The sequence below is a fragment of the Ctenopharyngodon idella genome, chromosome 2, assembly GCF_019924925.1.
Source record: "Ctenopharyngodon idella isolate HZGC_01 chromosome 2, HZGC01, whole genome shotgun sequence".
Lineage (NCBI taxonomy): Eukaryota > Metazoa > Chordata > Actinopteri > Cypriniformes > Xenocyprididae > Ctenopharyngodon > Ctenopharyngodon idella.
The window spans coordinates 11,081,704-11,109,655 of NC_067221.1; the positions used below are offsets into that span (position 1 = coordinate 11,081,704).

The 27,952-nt window shown below is 36.9% G+C and overlaps 2 protein-coding genes across 7 annotated transcripts in view; both read left to right on the forward strand.

Annotated features, from left to right (window-relative positions):
- The window catches only part of rgs20 (regulator of G protein signaling 20), a 192,292-nt gene that overhangs the window by 66,502 nt on the left and 97,838 nt on the right, over window positions 1–27,952 (forward strand). The gene's annotated exons all lie outside the window — the stretch shown is intronic.
- ctnnd2b (catenin (cadherin-associated protein), delta 2b) overlaps window positions 1–27,952 on the forward strand; it is a 91,706-nt gene that overhangs the window by 16,251 nt on the left and 47,503 nt on the right. For 5 of the 6 annotated variants that reach the window (XM_051883149.1, XM_051883151.1, XM_051883148.1 and 2 more), the window contains exons 2-5: window positions 1,242–1,375; window positions 9,159–9,271; window positions 25,460–25,494; window positions 26,809–26,925. In XM_051883149.1, coding sequence (XP_051739109.1) covers window positions 1,247–1,375; window positions 9,159–9,271; window positions 25,460–25,494; window positions 26,809–26,925 — 394 coding nt within the window. In that variant the 5' untranslated portion in view covers window positions 1,242–1,246. Of the gene's footprint in view, window positions 1–1,241; window positions 1,376–7,116; window positions 7,326–9,158; window positions 9,272–25,459; window positions 25,495–26,808; window positions 26,926–27,952 lie in introns of those variants that run through there. The other variant, XM_051883152.1, reaches the window with a different exon arrangement.

The window sequence follows — 27,952 nt, forward strand, 5'->3', positions numbered from 1 at the left end:
AATACGTTTTCTGGTCTGTGCTGACTCGTGCATATAATCCGCTCTGTGCTATCTTGTCTCTGGACCGGAGCAGACTGTGTGCGCGCTGTGGTGGTTCGTGTGACACTAACGTGAAACCAGACTTCATTCGCCCCCAATGGAAAGCATATTTACACTGTCTGAATCGATCCCTATTCCCTATATAGTGCACTATGTGCCATTCACTATGTAGAAAATAGTAAATGTGTGAACAAGTGACTGCTTTCAGCCACAGCTGCAGCATCTATTTATAGTGTAGAGGGCGGGACGCTTCAGATTCTAGAGAGCATTTGATTGGACAGAAAATTTGATGTCATCAAAATCAATGGTCCATATTGGCAGAAGTGAGAGATTGTAAGTTTTGAATGCTTGTATCTTCTAAATGCTAATTTAGAAGATGTTTTGGAGCACACTAGCTTATAAATAACAGTAAGGCTAACATATTCATACTAAAAACCAAGAACTTCCATTTTGATTTCAGGGGGACTTTAATGCTGTTCTTTTGAAGTTTCTATTCATCAAAGAATTTTGAAAAAAAAAAAAAGAATCATAGTTTTGACAAAAATATCTGCATAACTGTTTTTAGCTTTGATAATAATAAGAAATGTTTGTGTTTGTGTGTGTGTGTGTGTGTGTGTGTGTGTGTGTGTGTGTGTGCACCAAATTAGCATATTAGAATGATTTCTGAAAGATCAAGTGACACTAAAGACTGGAGTAATGGCTGGAATAAATTAAATTTTAAAATATATTAATAGAAAACAATTATATTATGGAGTACATTAGTGTAGAGATGACATCAAAGCTAACACACATTGACTAAATGCCACAAAACCTAAAAATTTGTTTCTGAAGCTTATGTATTCAAATCAAAGCATGTCAGCGACAAGCAGAGAAATTGTGTTTGTAATCGCAAACCTCGAGAGATGAGGAGATAAAAGTAGGTCAAAGAAGAGAGAGAGACTGAAAGAAACAGAGACTGTTAATTAAATATGTCTAACAATTATTACATCATGACAAACAATCAAAATGTAGATAAAGCACTTTGATTAGTATTATGACATGCAGCTGAAAAGTGCCAAACCACAAATTTTAATGTAATTTTAACTGACAATCTGTCTTTGTAAAGGATCTGTTTAAACTGATTGCTCTAGTACAAAAAGCATGACAAAAGCTCTGCAGAGTTCATCTGGAATAACTCTTGACGCTATTGTTTTGGTTCACAGAAGTAATGCCAGTACCAGACCATCCCTCTGACACAGAAAACTCCAGCATGTTGAGCCCGGTACTAAACGCCTCCAACGGAGATGGATCCGAGACGGAGACCACCTCTGCCATCTTGGCCTCTGTTAAAGAACAGGTAGGTCCTTCGTGCCAAACTACTGTAAAGTTCTTCATTCTTACAGATTGTCCCTAATAGAAGGTTATGTTTCCCCCCACACTCATAGTCTGAAGCAATATGGAAACATTCATTTTCCAACAGTTTAATTAGAAACTCTCTGAATCTTTATATACTGTAAACAGTAATTACACAGAACCATACCAGTCCTCAGATGAACTGCATATGCCATCTGGGTTAAGGAGCCGCAAGGTTTGATGGGTTTTTGCGTGAGTGATTTCCATCATCTCATGCTACCGGTTTCATTTAGCGCCTTGTGTCTAAATTCACAGATACAAATGGTTTTTGATGGTCACCACACTGCAAATGTGCCGTTGCGCCTCAGTATCACATGGTTTGGCGGACGAGTGGGAGTTGTGGATGTAGGTTTTGGGGCTGTGTGGTGTAAGAAATGTGAAATATTTGACACGGCATGTTGCAATCAGGTCTCCATGCTATGCTAGTCACTACGCAGCAGCCTATCTATAATAAAATTGGTCACCTGCTTGTCAGCAGATGGACAGCTTCCCAGACGTTGGCACAACTTTATGATAAACTGGCTTGATCTGTCAGGAATAATGACAGGTGATTGTAATTGCTTATGACCTCCTGTCATGAAAAAAAATTATAGGATTATTGCATGTCAGAATTTAGTGTGCAATAATGTACAGTATTTCTACAGACTTTCCACTTTCACTTTGCATATATATTTGTCTATCTTGGCTGGAGGCCATTTTTGAGTCAAGGCCATGTGTAGATAAAAATGGATCGTGACAAGCCCTTCGGTTCCTGCTAGCGTTTAGCTCACACTCCTGCTTTTAACTATGGGACAGAAAAAAAGCGACATGCTCTTAGGGTTGGAAATCTACACGGGGAGTGTTAAAGTAGGCCACAGCCATAGGCTGCTGTGGGCCAGTCTAATAGCTCTCCTATCAGAGCGAGAAAAACTGTCTGCCATCTTTTTTTGATGCTTTTCACTGGAGGGTACTGGTGGACAGGGTCCATGTCACGTGCAATGTTTCTTTCTGAGAGAACATTAAAAACTATGATTTCCTTTACTGAGTCTGAGTTTTTTTTTTTTTAAACATTGAATGGTTGCATGAGACATATAGAAGAGCTTTAGTTATACTGCTGTTCAAAAGTTTGGGTCTGTACGATTTTTTTTTATTTCTTATGCTCAACGAGGCTTTTATATGATCAAAACTGCATTAATATTGTGAAATATTATTACAAATTAAAATACCTGTTTTGTATTTGAATATATTTTAAAATTTAATTTATTTCTGTGACCGCAAAGCTGAATTTTTAGCATCATTACTCCAGTCTTCAGTGTCACATGATACTTTACAAATCATTCTAATATGCTGATATGCTGCTCAAAAAACATTTCTTATTATTATCAGTTGTGCTGCTTTGTTTTTATGGAAACTGTGATATACTGTACTTTTTTTCAGGATTCTTTGATAAATTTGATTTATTTGATTTAACATTTTAAATCTTTACTCTCACTTCTGAACAATTTAATGCGTCCTTTCTGAATAAAAGTATTAATTTCTTTCTTAAAAGACCTTGCTTGCTATTGCTAATCACTGGTAAGTTGTGTTAGCAGGCATTCATTTTATACTTTGTGTACATTTTATTGGGCAAAAATTTGTAGTACAAGATAAATCATCATTACTTTTGGTCCATATCCCAAAAGAGAAATATTTTACATGTTCTAATAGTGAATTTTGTCAACATTTAGGAGTACACTAGCAACTAGCAGAAAAGCCATTAAGTAAACACATCCATGTTTCAGTATGATCTTGTTTTGTTTTTTTCAGGAATTTCTTAGTCTTTTTCTTTTATAATAGTCAAGTATCTCTGATTCAGGATACTGTTGTCAAGTGCACCTGGCATGATGTTCATTTCAAAATACACTAAAAATATGTTTATCATTCTGCCACTGCTTGTCTACCTGCTCATATTATGATAAATCACCATATTTTTTTTTGTCCTCCACTAGATGGCAATCTACCATTTTGGAGGCATTTAGTAAAAGGTGTTTAGACAGAGGTCATGAGGCAAAATTCACAGAATAAACTGAACTCTTGATCTAAAACCAATGTAGATTATAAAGACAAATGATGCTCTGTAGCTCTGAAGACCTGTGTCTCCTCTGCTATGTATAAAAACAATGTACCAAAATGTCTGGCAAAATGTCCTGGTCTCTTGTATGTGTGCTTTGTGTGCAGTTTTCAAGGTTGCACGTGCAAGCAGAACACAGTCTCTCCTGTGTATGACCCTCTCCCATTAAAATTCTCCTGTATCACTTATGCTAAACAGAATCACATGCACTGGTCAATCAGCAAGGGAGAGCATGTTTAACATGTTTAACCTGGACTTGTATGCAATGCTCAGTGTGAGAACTACAGTAGGTGCTGTATCGGCAGTATAAGGTTATTGAGTGTGATTTCTTCTATATAATGAACACTTTCTTTTATAATTTCCCTTTGAGTGTTGCTTTCTCAGATTACATTGATATAGTGATTATAGTAGTCTTATTTATTTATATAGTACAGACATTCTGCATTTAATTAATTTTCAGAAGAGCTGCTGTTAAAGCTCAGCTTGTAGTTTTTCTCTCTTTGTCCCTATAATTTGGTGTTAATTAAAGAAATTTATCATAGTGTTGTTGAATTGACACATTAACTACTCATTAAAAAGCCACAGGCATATAAAGTTTTATTATGAGCATGGCAAGGATTCTTTGGGGAAAGTGTCGGTGTTTGTAAGGGGTAGTACAGCTAAGTTCGAATATTACTTCCCATTTAATTCTAACTCTGCGTTTTTATTTTTTTTATTTTAGGGAAAGTATGTTAATCAGCTCATTATATCTTTGTCCGATAGGAGTGATTTACTTTAGCCAGAAGTGAAGTCATTTAGAATTTCCTCAGTCACATAATTAATCTCACATATTTAGTCAAATAAAGCAGTTCTTTTAATTACTTGTAATATTCATAAATGTGTTGAGTTTGTTTTGAGAAATGAGCAAATTATCCACAAAAAGATTGTTTAAGTTTATTTGAAGTTTATCCTGAGGTCTTTGTATGGCCTCATTTTTGCTGTAATTTGCAACCAGGAATACGTGTACTTTCTCTTTACAAACCAAACTAGTTCATTTGAGTCATTCCTGTCTGTTTAACCCTGTATGGTGCTCAGTCGGTGTGGTCAGGCTGTGGAGTGGATCTGGACTCATTAAACTCCGTGAAATTATATAAATTGGGTTAAATCCTTAAAGGAACTCGTGAGGCGAACCCCAAGTGACATTTTGCAATCAAATGGACCAATGAAGAAACTTAAATGTCAGTCTTTGTCCACAGGGCGCAATTAGGCATTTAGGCCAGAAGACCACATTCAGCTCTTGAAGCAGTCAAATCAATTTCTCTGTCCCTTAGATGTTTATTTTCTAAGCAAGTGGGTTTAATGGCATTTTCTGGAGTTAAAGGATAAGTTCACTTTAAAATGAAAATTACCCCATGATTTGCTCAACCTCAAGCCATCCTAAGTGTATATTACTTTCTTCTTTCAGACGAATACAATCGGAGTTATATTAATAATCACCCTGATGCTCCAAAGCTTTATAATGGCAGTGCACGGAAACCACCTGTTTGAAGCTCAAGAAAGTGCATCCATCCATCATAAACGTACTTCACACGGCTCCGGGGAGTTAATAAAGGCCTTCTGAAGCGAAGCGATGCATTTGTGTAAGAAGAATATCCATATTTAACACGTTATAAAGTAAAATAACTAGCTTCCGGCCATACGGATTCCACTTACATCTAATGCATAACTTACGCGATGTACTACTGGTATTATGTTACGCCATGATGTCTTAAACGTTACATTTTAGACGTAAGTAGAATTCATATGGTCCTTTGACCGGAAGCTAGTTATTTTACTTTATAACGTGTTAAATATGGATATTTTGCTTACACAAACGCATCGCTTCAGAAGGCCATTATTACATAGTACGAAAGAAAATAAATACATCAACCATGTGTAGTTGGACCCCCCCTCCCCCCCGACAAAAAAACAAAACTATAGCAACCAAAAAAAAAAAAAATAGCATAATTTTGGAAAAGGTGAATACTCCAAAGGAATGGTATGTATGTGTGTCCTGGTAGGGGACCAAATGTCCCCAAAAGTATAGTAATACCAGTGCATTTTGACGTTGTGGGGGCATTTTTTACAGTAAGTCCCCATGGAAACAAGCTTATATGTAAATCATACAGAATGATGTTTTCTGAAAATCTAAAATAGCAGAATGTTTTCTGTCATGGGTAGGTCTAGTGGTAGGGTTAGTGCAGGGGGACAAAATATACAGTTTGTACAGTATAAAAACCATTATGCCTATGGAATGTCCCCATAAAACATGGAAATCCAATATGTGTGTGTTGTGTATGTGTTTGGTGGGCAAGACAATACTTCATCCATGCTATGTTCACTCTTGCATATCCAACCTTGGATGGAGGCAGTGTCAGTGTCTCCACATGCCTCCTCCATTGCCTGGAGATGTTGACATAGGGACAACAATCATGCACTTTCCAGCACCATGTGGAGAAAAAATCCTCAGTAGGGTTTAGAAATTATGAATATGGAAGCAAGTAGACAACAGAAAAGTCGTGCAAAACCTATAACTTGATCTTTGGCCTATTTATATTCCTATTCCAAAGCCATGATTGGTTGGTGTTAAGTAAAGCAATGAGTGTTTGCACATATGAGGAGTTAGTGTGAGGCACTGATGAATTAGTGTGGCATTTTGACTGGTTGTGTTTGAAAAAGGAAATCAAGATACTTCCTGTTAGATTTTTGTGTGTTACATAGAGAATTGTGTGTTGTGTTTTGCAAAAAGTGTTTCATGAAACTGAAAAACGAGAATTAGTGTATGGTTTTGCAGATTTGGTGTGTGGTTCTGCTGTTTGAGTGTCAGGTTTCAGAAATTGTGTGACAAGTAAGGATTCTGTGTGTAAGCAGTTGAAAAAAACTGTAATATAACTCCGATTGTGTTTGTCTGAAAGAAGAAAGTCATATACACCTAGGATGGCTTGAGGGTGAATAAATCATGGGGTAATTTTCATTTTAAAGTGAACTTATCTTTTAATATTTAAAATAATAGGGAATACATTCCTGTTTCTCATCCTTGTCGCATTCCTCGTCATGCAGTTTTTATCTGATGAATTGACATTGAATTGAATTGATGAATCTGATGTTTTAAATGCTAAAGAATAACCATTTTTGGTCCAGGTGACATGTCTGCCATCCTTCTCGGCTGACTGAGTGCATTTCTGTCTGTACGGAGTGCTATATTTAACCAACTTTTGTGACAAGTAGGAAGTGGAGGCTACTCCCCGCTCAGGGAGTCTGTCCATTGCCGGCTACTGAGGCAGAACAGCCTGTTAGGATCCCTGGAGGAAGCACAAAGCTTAGCATTGCTCAGTGGAACGGTGCTTTTTTTGCTGCCTGGAGCCGCAAAAAACACCTCTTTCTCTTTGGCGTTCTACGATCCTTTCAATGAGACCCTGCTTCTCCCCCCTTGTCCTCTTCAGAGTGGAGCACAGATGGCGTCAGAAAGAGGGGAAGAGTTTAGGAGGAGGCGGAAGAGTGACTGGAGGGCAGTGGTATTTGGCTGGCTGGCTGGTGGGAGGGACCCTTTGTGATGCAATGTTGCATAAATAATGCCAAAGGGGCTCTAAATTCACTGTTGCCATGACGACCTTTGTGCCTGACTGCACTCTACTTTTTGCTTTCCCGCTGGAAGGCAGTCACTACCACTCTTGTAGTTTCTCTAATGACTTGATAAGCAGAGATGAATGCAGTCTAGTGGGAAAGTGATGCACCAACACGGTTCGTTCTCAGCGCAGACGGCCTCTGGAGTATGGTACATGTGACGGTAAGAGCGCTGTTATTTTATTTGTAAAGGCAACAGGTGTTTTATTGTGGGTAGATGGAAAGCTGGAGCGGCTTCTTGTTGTTGTTGACAGGTAGATTTTTAGAGTCTAATCAGTTGTTCTCTGTTTGTGGCTCCATCAGGAACTTGTTGATGTGGAATAAGAAAGGTCAGAGATTATGCTTGTTAGAATCGTAATTGCAGAGTTGAAACAAGCATGCTTTTTTAGTGGGAGAGCTATCGCTAAGCGGCTTGCCTGTTTGATGCAAATGCACCGAGATGCGTCTGCCATAAAGTCATTAATTGAGACCCTAGACGTGTATGATGACTGTTGAAAAGTGTTAGAATGCTGCAGTTAGCGCCTCTTTAGTCCTCGTGGTCCATAGAGCTCTCTTCAACACTCTGAATGGGTATTTTTGTAGCCTTCATCTGGGTTTGTGCCCAAAATAGCAGGTGATGCGTTGTGGAGCCCTCTTAGCGCTAACCGCTCTAGGGAGAGAGTCTTTGACCTTGTGGCTGAGTGAACTCATTTCAGCCTTGTCACAAAAGAAGTGGGAACGTTGCATTGACTGTCGTAGCCCTGGGCGCAGGGACATAGTGCAGTGTTTCTGACTGGATTTTCACAGTGATTACTTTAAAGAGGAGCTCTGGGATTTCATCTCTGATTTAGCATCGACAAGTTTGTCATTAAATGTTAAGCAGTGCATATCTAATTAAGAGTGGAGAGGGAGTGGGGTATAGTGCTGGAATGGTCCAGTGACTATCAAAGTTCAGAATACTGCCTTTGGATGTCTGGAGAGTAGTTAAAGAGAATGTACAGTTTCATTTTTTAATTATTGTAAACTCATTATGGCCAGAATTAAGTATATATACACTATATACAGCACCTATACATAACTTTTTATTCACTAAAGAATCCTGAAAAATATTAAGCAACACAACTGTTTAGAACATTTATAATAAGAAATGTTTCTTGAGCAGGAAATCAGCATGTTAGAATGGTTTCTGAAGGATCATGTGACACTGAAGACTGGAGTAATGGCTGAAAAATTTCAACTTGTCATCACAGGAATAAATTACATTTTAAAATATTTTAAAATAGAAGACTTAAAAAAGTAATAATATTTGACAATATTACTATTACTGTATTTTTGGTCAAATAAATGAAGCATTGATGAGCTTAAAAGACTTTTTTCAAAACCTTAAAAAAATCTTATGGCACAGTAGTGTATAGATTGAATTCAGGGTGGCTGGGACACTTTTTGCCATTGAGATGAGTGTCCCAATCAAACTGAATTCACCCTATTATTATTACTATTAATTAAAAAGAATGCAAAACTTTTTTTCTTCTTGCAGCATCATATTAAAAAAGCTAGTTTTAGTTTCTTTGTGAAACTGTACCTGTCACAAAAGATGACACATCAAGATTTTGTTCACAATATATTTATTTTGCTGGTTTTACAAGTCATTCTTACAGTTTTACCATGTTTTAAATTGCAGTTCCTAATAAAGTTTTTGGAAACTAAATTATGCCAAAATGTTTGAAGAATGCAAACGAATTTTATCAGTATGGAAAGAAAAGCCCTGAGTGGCTGAACAGCCTCAAAGTCCCTCTACACCCCCCCCCCCAACCAGCCACACAAACACACACACTCTCTCTCTCTCTCTCTCTCTCTCTCTCTCTCTCTCTCTCTCTCTCTCTCTCTCTCTGTCTCTCTGTGTGCAGTAGTTACTGGAGCATGTGTAAGTGCAAGTGTGATACATGCTATAGACAGAATCAATTCCATAATTCCTTTAGGGCTTTACACATATGCTCTGACTGCTTTATGTGTGCAGGAGCTGCAATTTGAGCGACTGACGAGAGAGTTGGAGGCTGAGAGGCAGATTGTTGCCACCCAGCTGGAGAGATGCAAACTGGGATCTGAGACCGGAAGCATGAGCAGCATCAGGTGGGTCTAGTGCAGTGACACCTCTCACTTACTCAATCTGTCTCACCCCACAATCACCACTTAAACCAGCTAAAACCATCTTTCTTTCACATTCCTCAATCTCTACACCATCAAACTTGTCATTAAACCATCAAATACCATTAAATGCATGTTTTTTTACTAGTCTCCTCTGTTAAATCTTTTGATGTCCTTTCCCAGCTTAGTCCATCATGAATATTTTAATGTAACCACATTCAGAGGAGACTCAAATCTTAACTCTCCCACTTTCAGTAAACACTTTCAATACTGCAAAGTAAACAAAGGGTTAAGTTGTCACAAGCTTTGAATTCAGCCTGTAATTAAAATTTCAAAAGTAAACGAGAACAGATACTATAACAAAACACTTATGGATTATATGCAATCAGTTTGACCCTTCAGAGGCTGATAAGTGCTTCTAATAACTGTTTACAGCAAATGTTCAAATTGAATTGAATGGCCCCTTTGTATTGTCCTCTTGTTGTTGCTGTGGAGAATATTTTGTGTGCTTATTCATCAAGCCTGAAAATTTAAAAAAAATCAAATGTCCTTTAGCTTCAGTCAGTAAGACTCCCACGTTGCTTGCTTTGTCAGTGAGATTCTGTTGTACAGGATGATATCAGGTTTAAAGTTTTATATTTGTATCATTGGTATTAGTATCACTACTGTTAGTGTGAAGGGGTCACTGGAGATCTCTACCAGGGGGGCCCGTGACAACTGGACCATCTCATGTTGTCTTACATGCAAGCAGTGTTGATAAATTATTAGAAAACTGACAAAAGATCGAAATTTGACAGTTTACATATTCATATTTCCCTAGCAACTTTGTATTTATAACTGTCTCATAGTGTGCGGGCTCAACAATCAACAATAAGTATTATTTCTGCTGAAAATTGCCATTTTCATTTTCATACTTATTCCGCCATATTGCGCGTTGCGCTTTCTCCCATTCATAATAATACAAGTGCACCGTCTTTCTATATATAAAGTCTTTGCCATTTTCTCACAACAATAAAAACAATCTCAAAACTATACACCAGCTTGTACAAACCTCAAACTTCACGTCAAATTCAATTTTAGTCAAAAACATATTCTCTTTTGTCAAAATCAAACTTTGGCCTCAGATGACGCACAAAACCTACAAATACCCAGACTACTCATCTGCCTAGAGAACACTAATGAGATCAGTTCATAACACTGTAACAAAAACTTCCTTTTGGCAATAAGGAATCATTTTACAGCTCAATGTCTATTACAGTATACAACATAAATCAAAGGGTGCAAGATACAGTGAAATACAACAATAAGCTTTAAAGGGATATTTCTCCCAAAAATGCAAATTCTGTCATGATTTACTCCCCCTCAAGTTGTTCCAAACCTGTATAAATTTCTTTGTTCTGCTGAGCACAAAGGAAGTTATTTGGAAGAATGATTGTAACCAAACAGATCTCGACCCCCATTGACTACAGTAGTATTTTTTCCTATTATGGTAGTCAATGGGGGGCAAGGTCTGCTTGGTAAGAAATTTATACAGGTTTGAAACAACTTAAAGGAAGAGTAAATGATTACAGAGTTTTCATTTTTGGGTGAACTATCCCTTTAAGAAAAGTTTATTTTCATTAGGCTACACTACTGTAAAGAGATCTTGCAGTAGATGAAAAGCACTAGAAAAGAAAAGTTCAAATACCAAAGAATTGAATATGAAATTGGTATACAATACAATACAATACAGTATGCTGTCAATTACAGTACAGTAAAAAATTTAATAAATACTGTAAATTCAGCATCCACAGCCAAATTGCATTCCAGTATTGGTGACCATATTTGCAATACTAGAGCAGTTCCTTAGTCTTCTGACAAAAGACTTTCTCTCCCTCCCCTTGGCAGTCGTCTCTGCAAAAATACCAAATGTAAGAAGTACTTGGCTACAAATCAATTTGACAGTTATGAGTTTGAGGGTGTACAGTATTTTCTGTGCACAGAATAGTGAAAGTTCTCTTATTTAAAGTACTGCTACTGTGTACTGTAATTATACTGTATGTGTAAGTAGTATAAAAACCTTGTGGATGAGCCTGTAGGCCAACTTCCCTCATGGTCATTCCATGCACAAGAACATGGTCAACTATAGTGCTTTGTATTTCATCAGGAACGAATGTCCTTTGACCCCGTCCCCTTCATTTTTCTTTTCCCCTTCTCTTCCTCTTCCTCTTGCTCTTCCTCTTCCTCTTTCTCTTTGTCTCCCACCACTAGGATTCATTTTCCAAAGCACATAATCCCTCATGGCCCTATTTAGTTGATTCTGATTGGTGTGTCATAAGTTTTGTTACTTAATGTTTATGCATGGATAAATGTGTGCTGTTTGAGTTCACAGTGAGTTAATTATATTATGTGTTTGTGTTTTCTGAATGATAACATGGTTAAACCTGTGCAAAATGAGAGCATTTTTGTGTAGAGTTTTGCGGAAAACATTGAGAAAATTGGAACATGTGTGAAAACAGGTGAAATGTGTTAAATGTTTTGAGAAACGTTTCTAGAACTGAAGGAATGGTTTGAGAAATTGGGCCAACTCAACCAGTTATAGTCTGTTAGCAATCGAGAAAAACAGGTGAAATGTGTTAAACATTTTGAGAAATGTGTCTTTGTTTATAGAACTGAATGAATTGTTTGGAAAATTGGGCCAACTGAACCAGTTATAGTCTGTTAGCAATCGAGAAAAACTGTAATATATTAGAGAATATCTAATTAATAATTTATTTATTTTTTTTTAAAAGTAAAGATTAAAAAACTGACCCCAAACCTTTGAATGTTACTGTCTGTATGTATATTGTGCTTTTGGGTTGTTAGTCTTAAAGAGTCAGGCTAGGTCAGATCCCTCCTCAAGACAAATACAGCTTACAGACAAACAAGCTGTTCAAGGCCATAATATAAGCCGCTAGTCAAATAACACGGTGCTCAAGTATCTAATCAGGGTTTGCATGGATCTTGATTGGTCTCATTCAGGGTTATTTTACTTTGTGCACTTTTTTTTTCTGCTGTTCACTTCAACAGACATATACTTTCACTGATGATGTTACTAACTGGTGTTCGATTTCAATTGCATAACAATACTGATACAAAACACTGCACTATTATTTGTTTCTTTTTTATAAGGCAGCGAGCTGAAAGTCACAGAATCAGGAGAAGCACCGTGGGCTAAAGAGAGCACTTTCAGCCCATGACCCACTTGTTTAATGAAACATGGGTCTTTTCACATAGCACTCCATTTTGAACAAATATAATACTGGCCTAGTTCTTCATCTAACTGTCTGATACTCTGATAAAAAACAAATCTCTGATTAACCGATGTGCAAAATGCCTCTGCAGCAACATTGGAAATGCCATGTGAAGTTGTCTTATTGTCTCTAGTCGGACCGAACCTAGGCACAGCGTCAAACATCTGCTGCTCTGAGTGAGACCTTTGATTCCGTACTAGACGTTCACTGTCGAGCCCTATCCTGTAGCGTGGAGTTGTCTTGCTAAACGCTGTCTGTCGAGCACAGCAAGGAAGTATTAAGCCAAAGCTGTTTGACTGTTTCCCTGCCAGATTAGTCCACCAGTCTCCTGTGAGCTCGGACTGCGCTGGCACTGTGTACGCGTCTACAATGTGTGCCTCGAGGAGAGATAATGCTCTGTTGGCATGTGGTGTAAATAAGTTGTATTGAGGAGACAATGTGTTTGACAGCTCTAATCCTCGCTATAGTAAAATGGCAAGCAAGAGATTCTAGCCATACAGTTGGCAATGTGAAAATACTATTATTAGTATTCAGTTCGTAAAGTATGTACATTATTTCAGCATTTTCTATACGTAGCAACAAGCTTTTTGTCTGTTCCTGCAGCTCAATTGGTAGAGTTAATGCTAGCATCATTATGGGAATGGGTAAAGCGTGTACCTTGATTGCAACGTAATCTGCTTTGAATAAAAGCGTCTTCCTAAATGTAAAAAGAAAATGCATGAATGAATGTCTAGTATCACATACCCACTTTGCTTGGAATTGCACATGAAAAGAAAAGAAAACATTGAAAGGCTTTTCCATTGAGACTGTACGGAAATACATTATATTTCTCTTCACCCTCTAGCTGCAGAGGATAAACTGATGGAAAGAAAAATAGTGGGCCGAATTCACTAAACGGTTTTTTTTTTTTGTATTGCGCAAAAATCTGCTGCCACCAGCAATCTGCTTTAACTAGGCTTTTAAGTGAGCTGAAATAATGGTGCGTGTGTAAATTAAGTCATTATTGTTCTTTATATCCAGGCATGCAGCATAGAAGAGTGCACTTTAAGCATTATAAAAGGCTGATTCAGGTACCTGGATCACAGCGTTATTAAAGTATACCAGAGTGTGGTAGTGTGCTGGACTTTTCAACCTTTAGGCTAAAGGCCCCGATATACTTCAAACTAAATTGAAGAACAAACTGATGTGACGTCATTTTCGAACAAAGTCAGGCCAAAACAAAGTTCGTTTTGGGAGTTCGAAATGACTTGCCAAAGCGAACTCTCAGGAAAAGTTTGATCCAGCTGTAAAACACCTTTGTACTATCATTGGTGCGTGAAGATAATGTAATAGGAGGTGTGTGCTGAGGCTCCGCCTTCTTTCACATGGAACTCTTTTTGGACTCATTTCGTCCATCAAGGTAAGATCTTCACGGGTGAAAACATGAACACACTGGATAGCCGCTTTATAGTAAAAAAATAAGTTGTGCTTCTGATGAAATGAGGCACTGACACTGTTTTTCATGTTTGATACTGTAAAGCTGCTTGCTTTTAAGCAATCTATTGAATAAAATGCCATATAAATAAACGTGATGTGACTTTTCTGGAGTGCTATTTTGCAGAGCTTGTGCTAACATACCCATGTTGTTATGATTAGATCCTTTTTTTATGCTTTCTATAAAAAATGCTTGTTTTTGTTGTGTTTATTTTGTTACTGAGAGGAAAGCGTGCAGCACATATTTACATATTCATCTAAAAGGCGCTCTCAGCAGTGTGGGTGGGGTCAGATAACAGTATATCGCTGCTCATGTATTTTGAACGTCATTTTACCCATAAATGAAGAACGGAAAAGAACTTTGCCGTGAGTATATTGGGGCCTTAGCTCTGCTAGCCAGTAATAGCCTAAGTTGCTCGGGTAATTTTTTACCTATACTGAATCCTATGAATTCAGATATACTACTATTTTTGCAATACTATATAGTATGGAAATAGGCATATATTTGGACACAGTTGAATCAACTCCACAGCAACTACATAAATTTATCCAATAACCATTCAAAAACGTCCAGTTGTAACTTCTTCCTGAGTCTCTCCATCAGTGTCCGACTCCGGTTTGAACAATGTAAGGCTGAACACCGTTACTGACGATCGTCATTTTGGCTGCGTGAGATTCTCCAGCTTTGTTGTTGTTGAGCAACCGAAGCGCGAGCTATTGAAGCTCCACCCTCTTCTACAGCATGTTTTTGTTCACACCCAAATAGGGTCAAATTTAACAAGCTATTATAAATGATCTGTGGGGTATTTTGAGCTTTCAGGATTTTCTATTGTTTTCAACACGCACCCATTGAAATTCATCCTGTTGAACCCGTCTAGAAGGGACAGGATTGAATACGCTGGCAGTAAGAAACCTTCCCATCTGCCTATGCACCCGGGGTGTCTGTGCTCAGACAATCCCTCTCCATTCTTACAGGATATTAAGCATATTAAGGGAGTCTGCTGCACTGGCTGACTCACGCTAAAGTGTCTAAGTGTCTCCCCATACAGTACAGGGAATACAGAGCGTATTGATTTAGCAGGCAATCTGTCAGGCTTAAGAGGTGATGAAAGCTTCTTCTGCTGCCCAAGTTCAGTTATAAGCCTGGACTGTTTGACTTCAGCCTAACCGTGTAGACTTAAACCCAGTCTGGTGACTGAAAGACAAAGATACTGTCTGCATCTCAATTACTGGGGCGACCCAGCAATTATTGCACTGAAGGTAGCTTTCAGTAACCAGGTTATGCTAAATGACATGTGATGAATGCATTAATTCTCATTAGCTTTATAAAAATTACTCTTTGGAAGAGATTTATAATATTGTATAACACATTTTGATTCAGATATAGCTAAATTTCTGAAAAAGGCGTAAATAGCAATACTATGGCATTTATCATAGAATTTTTATCAGTTCTTTTATTATTATCTAATGCTAATGTTTTCGGTCTTAATGTGATTTCTGGTGTATTTTTACACAAAGGAAGAAGAGGAAATTGTCTTTTGACAACATTACATGGCTGTCCATGCCAGTGGAAGTGTCACCGCTAGACAGCGACACATACTCGATCTGCCTTGTGACAAAGCGGCACACTGCTGCCTAGCTTAACTAAACTGACCTAGCATAACACAGATCTTAACCACTGAGCTCTCTACATGTGACATCACTCATGCTGTCAGCCTAATGACCTACCACATCCTCAGATGCACTCGAAATAACATTTTGTCCTTGTAAAAAGCAGACTTACAATAGGAAGTGTGATCCTGTAATTGCTCAGGCTAACTGCTGTTGTCTTATTGTCTTTCATTCCTTCATTCCTTTTAGCATTGAGGATGTAGCGTGATTCAATTGTGTTTTTAAATCTAAATCAGTCTGGAAACTCCGTTTGAAACACTAAAAAGTATAAATGAAGTGACTTTACCTGAATTTACCATAGTTATTGAATAGTACCCATAGTGTAACTTTGGTATTTGTCATAACTGATTCAAAACCATGGATTGCTTAATACTAATTTGATTGCGTAGTATTAACAACAACAACAACAAAAAACAACAAAAAAAATTAATTTATTTAACAATAATGCGTTAAATTGCATAAAAGTGATCAAAAGAGACATTTACAAGGTTGCAAAAGATTTCTGTTTCAAATAAATGCTGTTCTTTTGAGCTTTCAATCAATCAAAGCATCCTGAAAAAAGTGTCATTTTTCCACAAAAAATATTAAACAGCACTGTTTTCTACATTGATAATAATAAGAAATGTTATTTTTGAGCACCAAATGAGTATATTAGAATGATTTCCGAAGGAACATGTTACAATGAAGACTGGAGTAATGATGCTGAAAATTCAGCTTTGCCATCAATAAATTACTTTTTAAAAATAAATTAAAATAGAAAACAGTCATTTTGAATTGTAATAATATTTCACAATAGTACGTTTTTTATTAACTCCCGTGGTATTCAGGGATTGACATTAACTTTTTTGCTCACCAGCCGCTGTGGCTAGTGGTTTTCCAAAGTAACTAGCCACTCAGCATTTTCACTGGCCACAATTTTGTCATCGATACCATGGGGAAAAACTGCCATATAGATATTTTTAATATTATCTCATAATTTGGCAGCAGGTATATTAGGCTGCTGTCACTTTAAGACCTGATGCACGGATCCATTATACTGTTACACATGCGTTTTCTTTCTCAACTGTTTATGTTCACTTAAAACATAACTGACTGTGTTTACGTGAATACTCGCCAAGACCGGTATTTTGACTCTATTTTGTGTTTTTAACTGTTTAAGCGCAATAAGCAGCGAAAAAGAACTCTATTTAGTACTGAGAGACAGCTTTATGTACACGCACTTTGGGTGTGAACACAAAATCTGCGGGAATGAGTAAAATTATGCGCAATACGTGCAATCCCACACCGAAATTCAAGCCCTGTAACAACCAACAATATTCGGAGCAAATGAAACGAGTGAGTGAGGGGAGGTGGGTTTGTGTGTCGACTCGCTGTTGGAGAAATGAGAGAGCGAGAAAGCACAGCTCGTATTGTGTCTCTTTTATAATAAGTATTGGAAGCGTTTCAGATATTTCAGTATTGATATGTATCGAAAAATCTATATTTTTGACAAAACTACATTGCACTAAGTTTATTATTTCAGATGCCTTTTTAAAAGACTACAATTGAAAAATGTATATTGTATATAAAATTCAACCCGCCAAAGTGGCTAGTATTGAGTGACTGTGTGACACTGCTGAAATCCACCCGCATTTGGCGGGTTGGCGGGTGTTAACGTTAAGTCCTGATGGTATTCCATATACATAAGCACTACATTTTGTAAACAACTTACCACAGTGGGTGTTACTATATTAAAACTACTATAAATTTTCATGAGTCAGTTTCCAGACGAGAGCCATTTTGTGCCAGCCGGGGCTGCAGAGGTGTCTGGGGACTCATGTTTATGTTGCTGTGATTTGTAGTGAAAGTATTTTACCTTCATGCCATTCATAGTAATACACTGTAAAAGAGTGTTTGCCATCACAGAGCAGCTGTACAGCATCTGTGCAGCACCAGCCATTGCTTTCATATCCTCTGACACAATTCTGCCGTGAGAAAGATGGCCATGATTCAGCACTTCAAGAGGGGCTCTCTCATTACGGGATGCTCTCTCGCACTGGGATTGAAATGTATTCCTCTCTGAGGACTGTGTTACATCTCTCTTGAATTGTAGAGTATTGTATATCATTCCATGAACAGTCCAAAAGCCCACACAGGATTGTTTCTGCTTTTCTCATGTCTTTGCTAAACTGACTTTTCAAGGACTGTAGGAGTGCTTTCGATTGGCAAAATGACATAAATTTCAGCCTATTCCTCACAGAAAGATATCATATGGCTTCAGAGGACTTGGAATATGGTACTTTTATGATACTTTTATAGTATTTCTTAGTCATTTTGGAGCTTGACACTGACCGCTCACATTCTCATTCAATATAAAGAAAGGAGTGGGCAGGATAGTCTTAAATTCACAGTTTGTGTTCTATGGAAGAATGAAAGTCTTCTTTTTGGGTGGACTGTCTCTTTAATCTTGAAGCCCTAACGACTAAATTGATTAAATAGATTGTTTCTATGTGTCTAGCTGAAATGTTTCATGATAAATTGCTCTCTATGTTATATATCTCACATACAGTTCCATGACTAACAAGGACTATTTTAGTCTCACTCATCTAGAGTTTAATGATGGGTGGCCTGGCTCTTACGGATGAGTGCCTCTGCTCCGCACTCATTAATACAATCACGTGAAGCCCTTTCACATGCTTTGTCAGACAGCATGGCCTATGCACAGCACTGAAGACATGGGAAAGTAGTTAGCCCCACCCCCTCGATCAAACGCTTGTGAAAATCACCAGTTTCATGTGTGTAATCTTACATTTGAATTTCAACATCAATCTATTTGAGGTGATATTCTTCTTTTTAAGCTGTATTTATTTTACATTTAAATTCCTCTCTATATTATATATATTTAGCTTGAAATAGCAAGCAACCTCTCTTTTTTGATGGCATGTGTCTGTCTTTCTGTCTGTCACTTGGGAGGCACTCATTGACCCCCAGTAGTTTAGGGCAGGCCTTCTCTCCCTCCCTCTTTCACTCTTTTCACATACGTTAGCAGTGAACAAAAGCCGCTCTCAGCTTTGTTCCAGCTTTTCATAGCACACTTTCAGTCTTTCACACCAAAATCTCAACTTTCTTTCTCCTATGACAATCCAAGGCAAACAGGCTGTAACAAACATACACAAAAAAACATTTAGTGTTACTGCAGTTTAGGCAGCTAGGTAATGTGGGTTCCACAGCACAAATTATAAAAATAAATAAAGTTTACATCTTTTGAATGAGATTGCTTTTACTTTTACACACACACGCGTGCGCTCACACACACATACACACACACACACACGTTTGTATTGCTATCAAAGTGAGGACATTCCATAGGCGTAATGGTTTTTATACTGTACAAACTGTACATTCTATACACCTACACTAACCCTACCCCTAAACCTACACATCACAGAAAACATTATGCATTTTTACATTTTTAATAAAACATTGTTTAGTATGTTTTTAAAGCTATTTTTTAATGAGGACATGTTTATGTCGTAATACCAGTGTAATACCCATGTCATTATACAAATTTGTGTCCTCATAAATCACAAAAACGCGCACACACACACACACACACACACACACACACACACACACACACACACACACACACACACACATATATATATATTTGTAGCAATAGCCAACAATACATTGTATAGGTCAAAATGATCAATTTTTCTTTTATGTCAAAAATCATTAGGTTAAGTAAAGATCATGTTCCATGAAGATATTTTGTAAATTTCCTACTGTAAATATATCAAACATTTATTTTTGTGAGTGTATATGCGTTGCTAAGAACTTCATTTGGACAACTTTAAAGGCGATTTTCTCAATATTTTGATTTTTTTGCACCCTCATATTCCAGATTTTCAAATAGTTGTATCTCGGCCAAATATAGCCCTATCATAACAAACCACACATCAATGGAAAGCTTATTTATTCAGCTTTCAGATGATTCAATTAAACCCTTATGACTGGTTTTGTGGTCTAGGTTCACATATTATATACTTCTAAAGCAAATATTAATGCCCTATTCTGCATGACCATATTCTATATTCCTTAATAGTGAATATGTGTTCCCTAATCTAAAGTGTTACCATATTATGTATGTATGTATATATATATATATATATATATATATATACATAGCACCCTTAGTAAATATGAGCAAAGGTGGCTGTGAAAGTAAATCTGCATTGTTTATCCTTTTATCCTTTTGATCTTTCATTCAAAAAATTCACAAAAATATAACCTTTCATTGAAGTAAAACAATTGAAAGTGTGGGGAAAATTCACATTATGAAATAAATGTTTTTCTCCAAAACACTTTGGCTGTAATTATTGGCACCCCTAGAATTTTTTATGAGTAAAATATCTCTGAAGTATATTCCCATTCATATTTACATTTTTTTAGCACACCAGGGTGATCATGAACATGAAATTGTCCAGCCATGACTTCCTGTTCCACAGGAGTATAAACATGAGGAAACACAAAGGCACAAATTCCCTTAATCATTCATCACAATGAGTAAAACCAAAGAATATAGTTCTGATGTGCAGCAAAAGATTGTTGAGCTTCACAGAATAGAAAATGGCTATAAGAAAAAAGCTAAAGCATTGAAAATCCCCATTTCCACTATCACGACAATAATTAAGAAGTTCCAATCAACTAAAGATGTCACAAATCTGCCTGGAAGAGGATGTGTGTCCAAATCGTCCTAATGTGTGGTGAGGAGGAGAGTTTGAGTGGCCAAAGACTCTCCAAGGATCACAGCTGGAGAAGAGATTAGTTGAGTCTTGAGTCTTAGAAAGCCTAAAAAAAATTACCAAACAGCACCTACATCCCCACATGTTGATCAGGAGGGTTTGAAGAAAAATCTTCCTCGCTCATCCAGAAACAATCTCCAGCATATTCAGTTGTCAGACAAGACTGGAACTTCAAACAAGACCGGCTTCTATGAAACTAAAAAAAGAGCTTTTTGGCAGCAAACCCACCAGATGGGTTTGGTGCACACATGGATAAAAAGTACCCCATGCCCACGGTTAAATATACTGCTGGATCTAATGTTGTGGGCCTATTTTTCTGCTGGAGGTCCTGGACATCTTGTTCAGATACATGGCATCATGGATTCTATAAAATACTAACAGATGAAATCAAAACCTGACCGCTTCTGCTAGAAATCCAGTAATGGGCCGTGGTTGGATCTTCCATCAGGACAATGATCCAAAACAAACATCAAAACCAACACAAAAATGTGTTACTGAGCCCAAAATGAAGCTTCTGCCATGGCCGCCCCAGTCCCCTGACCTGAACCCTAAAGAAAATGAGTGGAGTGAGCTGAAGAGAAGAAGCACCAACATGGAGCTAGGAATCTGATGGATCTGTAGAGATTCTGCATGAAGGAATGGTCTCTGATCTCTTGTCAGATGTTCTCCAAACTCATCAGGCATTATAGGTGAAGAGCTGTTATCTTGGCAAACGGACGTTGCAATAATTGTGTGCCAATAATTGTGGCCAACGTGAACTAGAGAAAAACATTTATCTCATAATGAGCTTTCCCCCCCATTTTAATTGTTTTACTAAAATGAAAGGTAAGAATTTTGTGATTTTTTTTAATGAAAGATCAAAAGGATAAATAATGCAGATTTATTTTCACAGCCACCTTTGCTCATATTTACCAAGGGTGCCAATATTTGTGGAGGGCACTGTACATATATAATGTGTATGTTTATATTTTAGTGCTGTCAATTGAATAAAAAAATTAACTAACTTTTTTTTTTGTAATTAATCGCACCTAACATTAAAATTTGTAATGTATTTTTATATTCTAATACATAATTTCACACTGAATCTCCAAAATTAATGTGGATGTTGCATTCATTGCATTAAATATTTTAACACATAATACAGAAAATATTAATTGCAGAAACTGATGTGTTATTTTTGACAGCCCTAAAATATAGATAAATGTTTTTAAAACAAATGTATTTGAAACTAATTGGATTTAATGCTGTTAAAAGTGTTTATATAAATGTATTTAATGCAGTTAATGATTTATCTAATTTGACATTTGATGGCATTAAACAATTTTTTTTTAAATAATTAAAAAAAAAAAACTTTTTAAATTAAATAAAAAAATATTCATACATATTTATATATCTGTATTTTTTTAGTAATATATTTCCATAGATAGATGCTATAATCAGAAACTGTGTTTCAAGCAACAAAAGAATAATAATTATAGCAAAAATTAAGGTGGCATATAATTATCACCAAATCTCAACAGCAGATATCACCTTCTTATGCAACAGGTGCCACTGATAGGTGAGATTATTCATCAATTTAGCATTTATTTGCAGTCCACGTTCCTTTGTTTGTTACTTACAAACCAAGAAGATATTTGTGAATAATTGTAGAACAATATGTAGACAAATAGTTTTGCCAGAATGGAGGCAAAGAACACTAAATCAGAGTGCTAATTGTAATGGTCCAAATCACATTGCTCCAAGTGTTTCAGCTAATATGTTGAGTCAATATGGAAATGGAGCACATAAAGAACAGTGATTAACTACTGACCACACAATGACCCACAGCTGTGATTGCCTCATCTGTCATGTCGTTATTCTCAAGTTAATTATCTTGGGAGAGAAAAATATCTTCATCCTAAAAGGCTTTAATGATCCCCATGAAGACAGACTCATTCTGTGCTATCATTGTGATGTTATCTAGCCAGACGTCTTCAAGAGTGATATCACAATTGTCAGTCTTATAGCATACTGGAAATTGAACGACAATTTCCAGCCAATGGGAACAATTAGTTGTTTTTTATTTATTTATTTTGTGCTGTAGGCACTCATAATCATATCTTACAACTGAATCTGTGTTTATCTACCTTAGAAGACTTATTTATTTATTTTGCGTGTAATTACCTGACATATTTAGCCAGTAATTGTCTTTTATAGGGAGCTATTAGGATGAAAACAGTTAATGCTTGTTTGAAAGCGGGTCGACTCACTCATTAAATCGGGGGTTTGGCTAAAAATGCCTTGTGGCTCATCTCTGTTGCTCACTCTCTGGGAGCCTGTCTCTGTCCATGCATTGTTCGCGGAAGAATCGGTGATGAATGGGTTTTAGGAGAACAACGCCGTGGCCCTATTAACATGTGGCGTTTTGTTTTCTTCTGCGATTCGTCACCCCCGCACAAACACAGACAGCCTCACAAAATGAATCCTTACACACTCGCCGGAAGAAAATCAATAGAGTGATTTAGCAGCTGCTGTAAGGATCCAAGGACAATGGGTGAGCGTTTAGCCTCCTGATAGCGTTACGGGTAGGGCAGGCCGCTATATACTGTGCTGTGGCAAACCTGGTCATTGATTAGGGGTATGTGACTCGACGTTCTTCCTCAAGCCTTTATTTCCACCCAATCCATAATCATCATAGCTACTGTTTGTGTGTTCTACAACAGAGATGATACTTCATTGATCGAGTTATGTGATTCAGAGTGTGCACAAATAGATTTATGAACTTGATGGGTAAACAGCTATACAAGCAGTTTATGGCAGCTAAAGTATTTAGTAACACCACATGGCCAAAAGTATTTTGGGATTTTTTTGAAAGAAGTCTCTTATGTTCATTAAGGCTGCATTTATGTAATAAAAAATGTGGTAAAAACAGTAATATTGTTGGTCACACTTTAGATTATGGTCCAACTATCACTAATAACCATGGGAGTAATTCCCCTCACCAATTTTTGCCAGGGTCGATATTGTTCCCACCACTTTTTGAAACATCTCGCAGCGCAGCTGTATCTAATACAACATAAATCTCTAGTTGATTAGCAATTTGTACATTTGTGTTAAAAAAAGAGGCAATCTGGCGCTGGGATGTGTTGTTTTTGAAACAGTGCTCATTGCCGCTGTTATCAGTGGCGCAACAGTGTTCTTCTGACGGTCTTGCACAGTTCGCAGCCTTCACATGGACAAGCGCTTCAATCTAGACTATCGCTTTACTCTGTGGTGAAGAAAACACAAAACAAAATGCACACAAATATGTCCCTGCTCTTGATATACAATCACTGATGAACATCTTTGGTTTTAATGAGGAAAAACATAAAATAAACTATACTAGGGGGGATTAGAACCCAGAACCTCTTGCACGCTTGACAAAAAGTCTACCACCAGACCATTAGGCCATATACTTTTTTAAAGCGGATCTACGTAGTTATTCACTAATGTAAATACTCTTGAGACTAACAATATATTGTATTATAGTAGATGTAAGGATAAAACTATCACATTAAACACGAGTTCTATGTCAATTATTGTGCATTTATTATCGTACATTTCTAATATGCAATAACAAACACACACACACACACACACTCACTCCTGTCCCACCCACTTTTTAATACAAAGTTACGCCACTGCTATTAACTAACTATTAACTACGACTTTTGCCTCAATAAACTCTTAATTACTGCTTATTAATAGTTAGTAAGGTAGTTGTTAAGTTTAGGTATGGGGTCGATTTAGGGATGTAGAATATGGTCATGCAGAATAAGGCATTAATATGTGCTTTATAAGTACTAATAAACAGCCAATATAATAGTAATATGCATGCTAATAAGCAACTAGTGAAAATTGGAACCTAATCTAAAGTGTTACCGTATTGTTAAATATTATTAAAATTTAAAATAACTGTTTTCTGTTTTAATTTATTTAAAATGCAATTCCTGTTATTGCAAAGCTGAATTTTTAGCATCATTACTCCAGTCTTCAGAAATCATTCTAATATTCTGATTTGGTGCTCAAGAAACATTTATGTTTATCAATGTTGAAAACAGTACAGATACATCATTCAGGACTCTTTGATGAATAGAAAGTTCAAAAGAACAGCACTTTTTTAACCGAAATCTTTTCTTTACTGTCCTTGCAGAATAAAAGTTTTCATTTCTTAAAGTCCCTCTGTGGTGAAAATCAAGCTTTTAATGTTGTTTATATGTCTATGTGGTGTTTTTAATATGCTTTAAGACAAACCATGTGCCTAAGTCAACACCATTGCTGAGTATTTTCTCCTTAAAACTGCAGTGAACCAAAGACAGTCTCAAAAACGCAGGTGTTTCTGACATCACAAACTACCTTGTAACCAATCACGTCAATGTGTGATCATCAATGAGTAGATCTCAGAGCTGGTGTGAGTGAGTGGAGGCGGGGCTAATTTGCATATTCATAGAACTGTGTATAATAAATGAGCCAAGGGTGTAGAGTTACATTCAAGCTATTTTAAGGCATGAAGATTTTTTTTCAAGGAAAAAAACATTTAAATGTGTCATTTTGGTGATCAAAGATGAGTTTTTAAGGGATAAAATTGTTGACAACAGGGGGAAAATCTTACTGACTCCAAAGTTTTGGCAGATATGTCTATTTCACTTATACCCTTTAATAACAGGTGCATAAAATCACGCATATAGCCGTACAATCTCCTTAGACAAACATTTACAGTAAAATAGGGCCCTTCCAGTGTGACATGCTCCTGTGCACAAAGCGAGGTCCGTGAAGAAATGGTTCACTGAATCTGAGCCATTGAACACATTTGGGATGAATCACGAGCTATGCCCCATCATGCCTGACCTCACTGATGCTCTTGTGTCTGCTTTACCATAAAAAAATATTATGATCACTTCAGTGTTTGTGTTGATGATACATCTAAATCTGTTCTATCCTTAATTCTACAGTTCTGCAGATGAGAAGTTTCGCTGGAACAATCAAGGTAACTGGACCTTTTTCTTGCTAAAATGAGAATTTTCTTGCTCTTTATCGCATCTGAAATCCAAATACAAGAAGGTGAATGTTGTATGAAGAAATGCCTTTTGACAGTTGTCATCATCTAGCAGCCCACGTGGTGCATGTCAGAGTGAAACATGTTGACTTTTGACTCTATTGATTGTGCTACAGCAAAACGTTAGCCAAAGATGACAACCTCTGCCTTCCAGAACATAAAACACAGAGGAGAGGCTGAGATTGAAGAGCAGGAGCAGTGCAGCACATAAATGATTCATGAGCTTGCGGTCACGCCACACTCTTTAAAATACTGGGCTCTTGATGAAGCATCAAAACAAAACCAGATTAAGCATCTCATTCTCATGCAGGCTAGTTCAAATAAAAAAAAAAAATGTAGTTGATTCCTCAGTGGTTGCTTTTGTACTTCAAAATGTTTATGGTTTTAGTTCATGCCAGTTTTGGCCTTCAAAATTGGTAGCTACCCAGCTACCACAACTACATCGTAAAAACATTGTGAAAAAGTTGTGATAACATTTTATTAAGTATAATTTAAGGCCAATTCACACTGAACTGACAGATGCCGACCAATGGCAACAGATACTTTGTCAGGTTTTGTTGGATCAGTGTGTTACCCCTGTAGGCATCTGTTGGCATTGGACGGCGCTTGTTTTCGTGTTCAGTCAGCGTTTGTCGTGTCGTGTAATGTCGGGAAGTGACATACTGTAATCTGGCGGTTGTGCACATTGGTCGTTATCTGTCAGTACAGTGTGAATTGGCCTTAATATGTCAGATGGGGTGTTTTTTTTTTTTACATAATAGTATTGTCACAATGCTTCAGATATATTTAGAGATCAAATATGAGACTCCAGTGTTGTCTTTTTTTCATCTCCAAACTTTGGTCAGACCTTCAGACTGTTCTGACTTAGTGTACTATATCTTTTCTAACTGATCAACTTATGGTTTTCCTAAAATGAAGATTAAAAATCACAAAAATCCCATAGACTTACATTGACAGAATGTTCAAATGAGCCAAGACTGTTCAAACTCCAACTCCAACATCAAAATCCACCAGTTTAAACTCCCAGAAGCCCTTTAAACTCAAGTTTTTAAAGCATTTTACTGCAGCGTAACCTAACTGCAATCAAAATTCAATATTGTAGAACATTTTGTCCTTGCTGGTAACTACCAGAATATTGAAACATTCATTATTGTGGGGAGCTGCTTTATTTTTTGCCCTAGGTGTTTCTATTAGTTGTATCAAACGCCTGCTAGATGAAGTTACCTCTCATGTCTTTGTTCACAGATGGACAGAAGGATATAGAGGAGGAGCTCACCACGGGTCTGGAACTTGTAGATTCCTGCATCCGATCTCTTCAAGAGTCTGGTATTCTGGATTCACAGGAATTCACTGCAGGCGAAAGTAAGGAGCCCTTTTAAATGCTGGAAGTTTAACACAATTAAGAAATTACTGAGACTGAACAATGTTAATGACTCCTAAATGTTCTGATCCCACAGAGTTGTGATCTTATGCTAAAATGATTGATAGTCGGGGACTGTAATTTACATCCTCTGAGTGTTCTTAGTCAGAAATGCATGTGTAACAGCCCATAATATGAGCTTGCAGGTGTTGCTCTGTAGAGTGTATCCACATGAGCTTGATATATTCTCCAGCTTTGTGAAATTCATCAGTTAACCTCCCTATTTTCCTTATTTTGCATGTTAGTAGCTTAATGCATGAATTAAGGGTTATTTCTCAGCAGAGTTTTAAAGGAAACAAGTTGAAGGAGGCAACAAATATTCAAATAATGTATGTCAAAAAGCATATTCACCCTGCTGAGAATATCAGACTTGCCTCATCTGAACTGATTAGATATGAATACTCTAAACGGTTGATATATTTCAAAGGCTCAGTTTCTCTGTGTTTAAAGGAGGTTGAGATATACTGTTAAAAAGGTGCCCAGATAACCTAAAAATGTGGTTAAAGCTGCAGTCCGTAACTTGTTTTGGTTAAAAATGATTCAAAATCAATTTTTGAGCAAGTACATAAAACTATCTCCTTACCTTAGCCCAATTCACAACGATAACGTAAAGATGATCATTTCGCAAATAACTGCAATTGCAGGTTTCAAACAGAGATGGCGACAAAGAGGCAAAACTTACGGACTGCGCTTATATTAACATTAAATATTATTTAAAATAAAAGAATTTTGTGAAAGCATACCATTTTCAGTTTTAATATATTTTACCATGTAACTTATTCCTGATTTGGTGCTCAAAAAACATTTCTTCTTATTATCAATATTTTGAACAATTGTGCTGCTTATTATTGTGGAAGCCGTGATACATTTTTTAGGATTCTTTCACAAATGGAAAGTTCAACAGTACAGCATTTATTTAAAATATAAATAATTTGTAACATTATAAATGTCTTTAGTGTCCCTTTTATC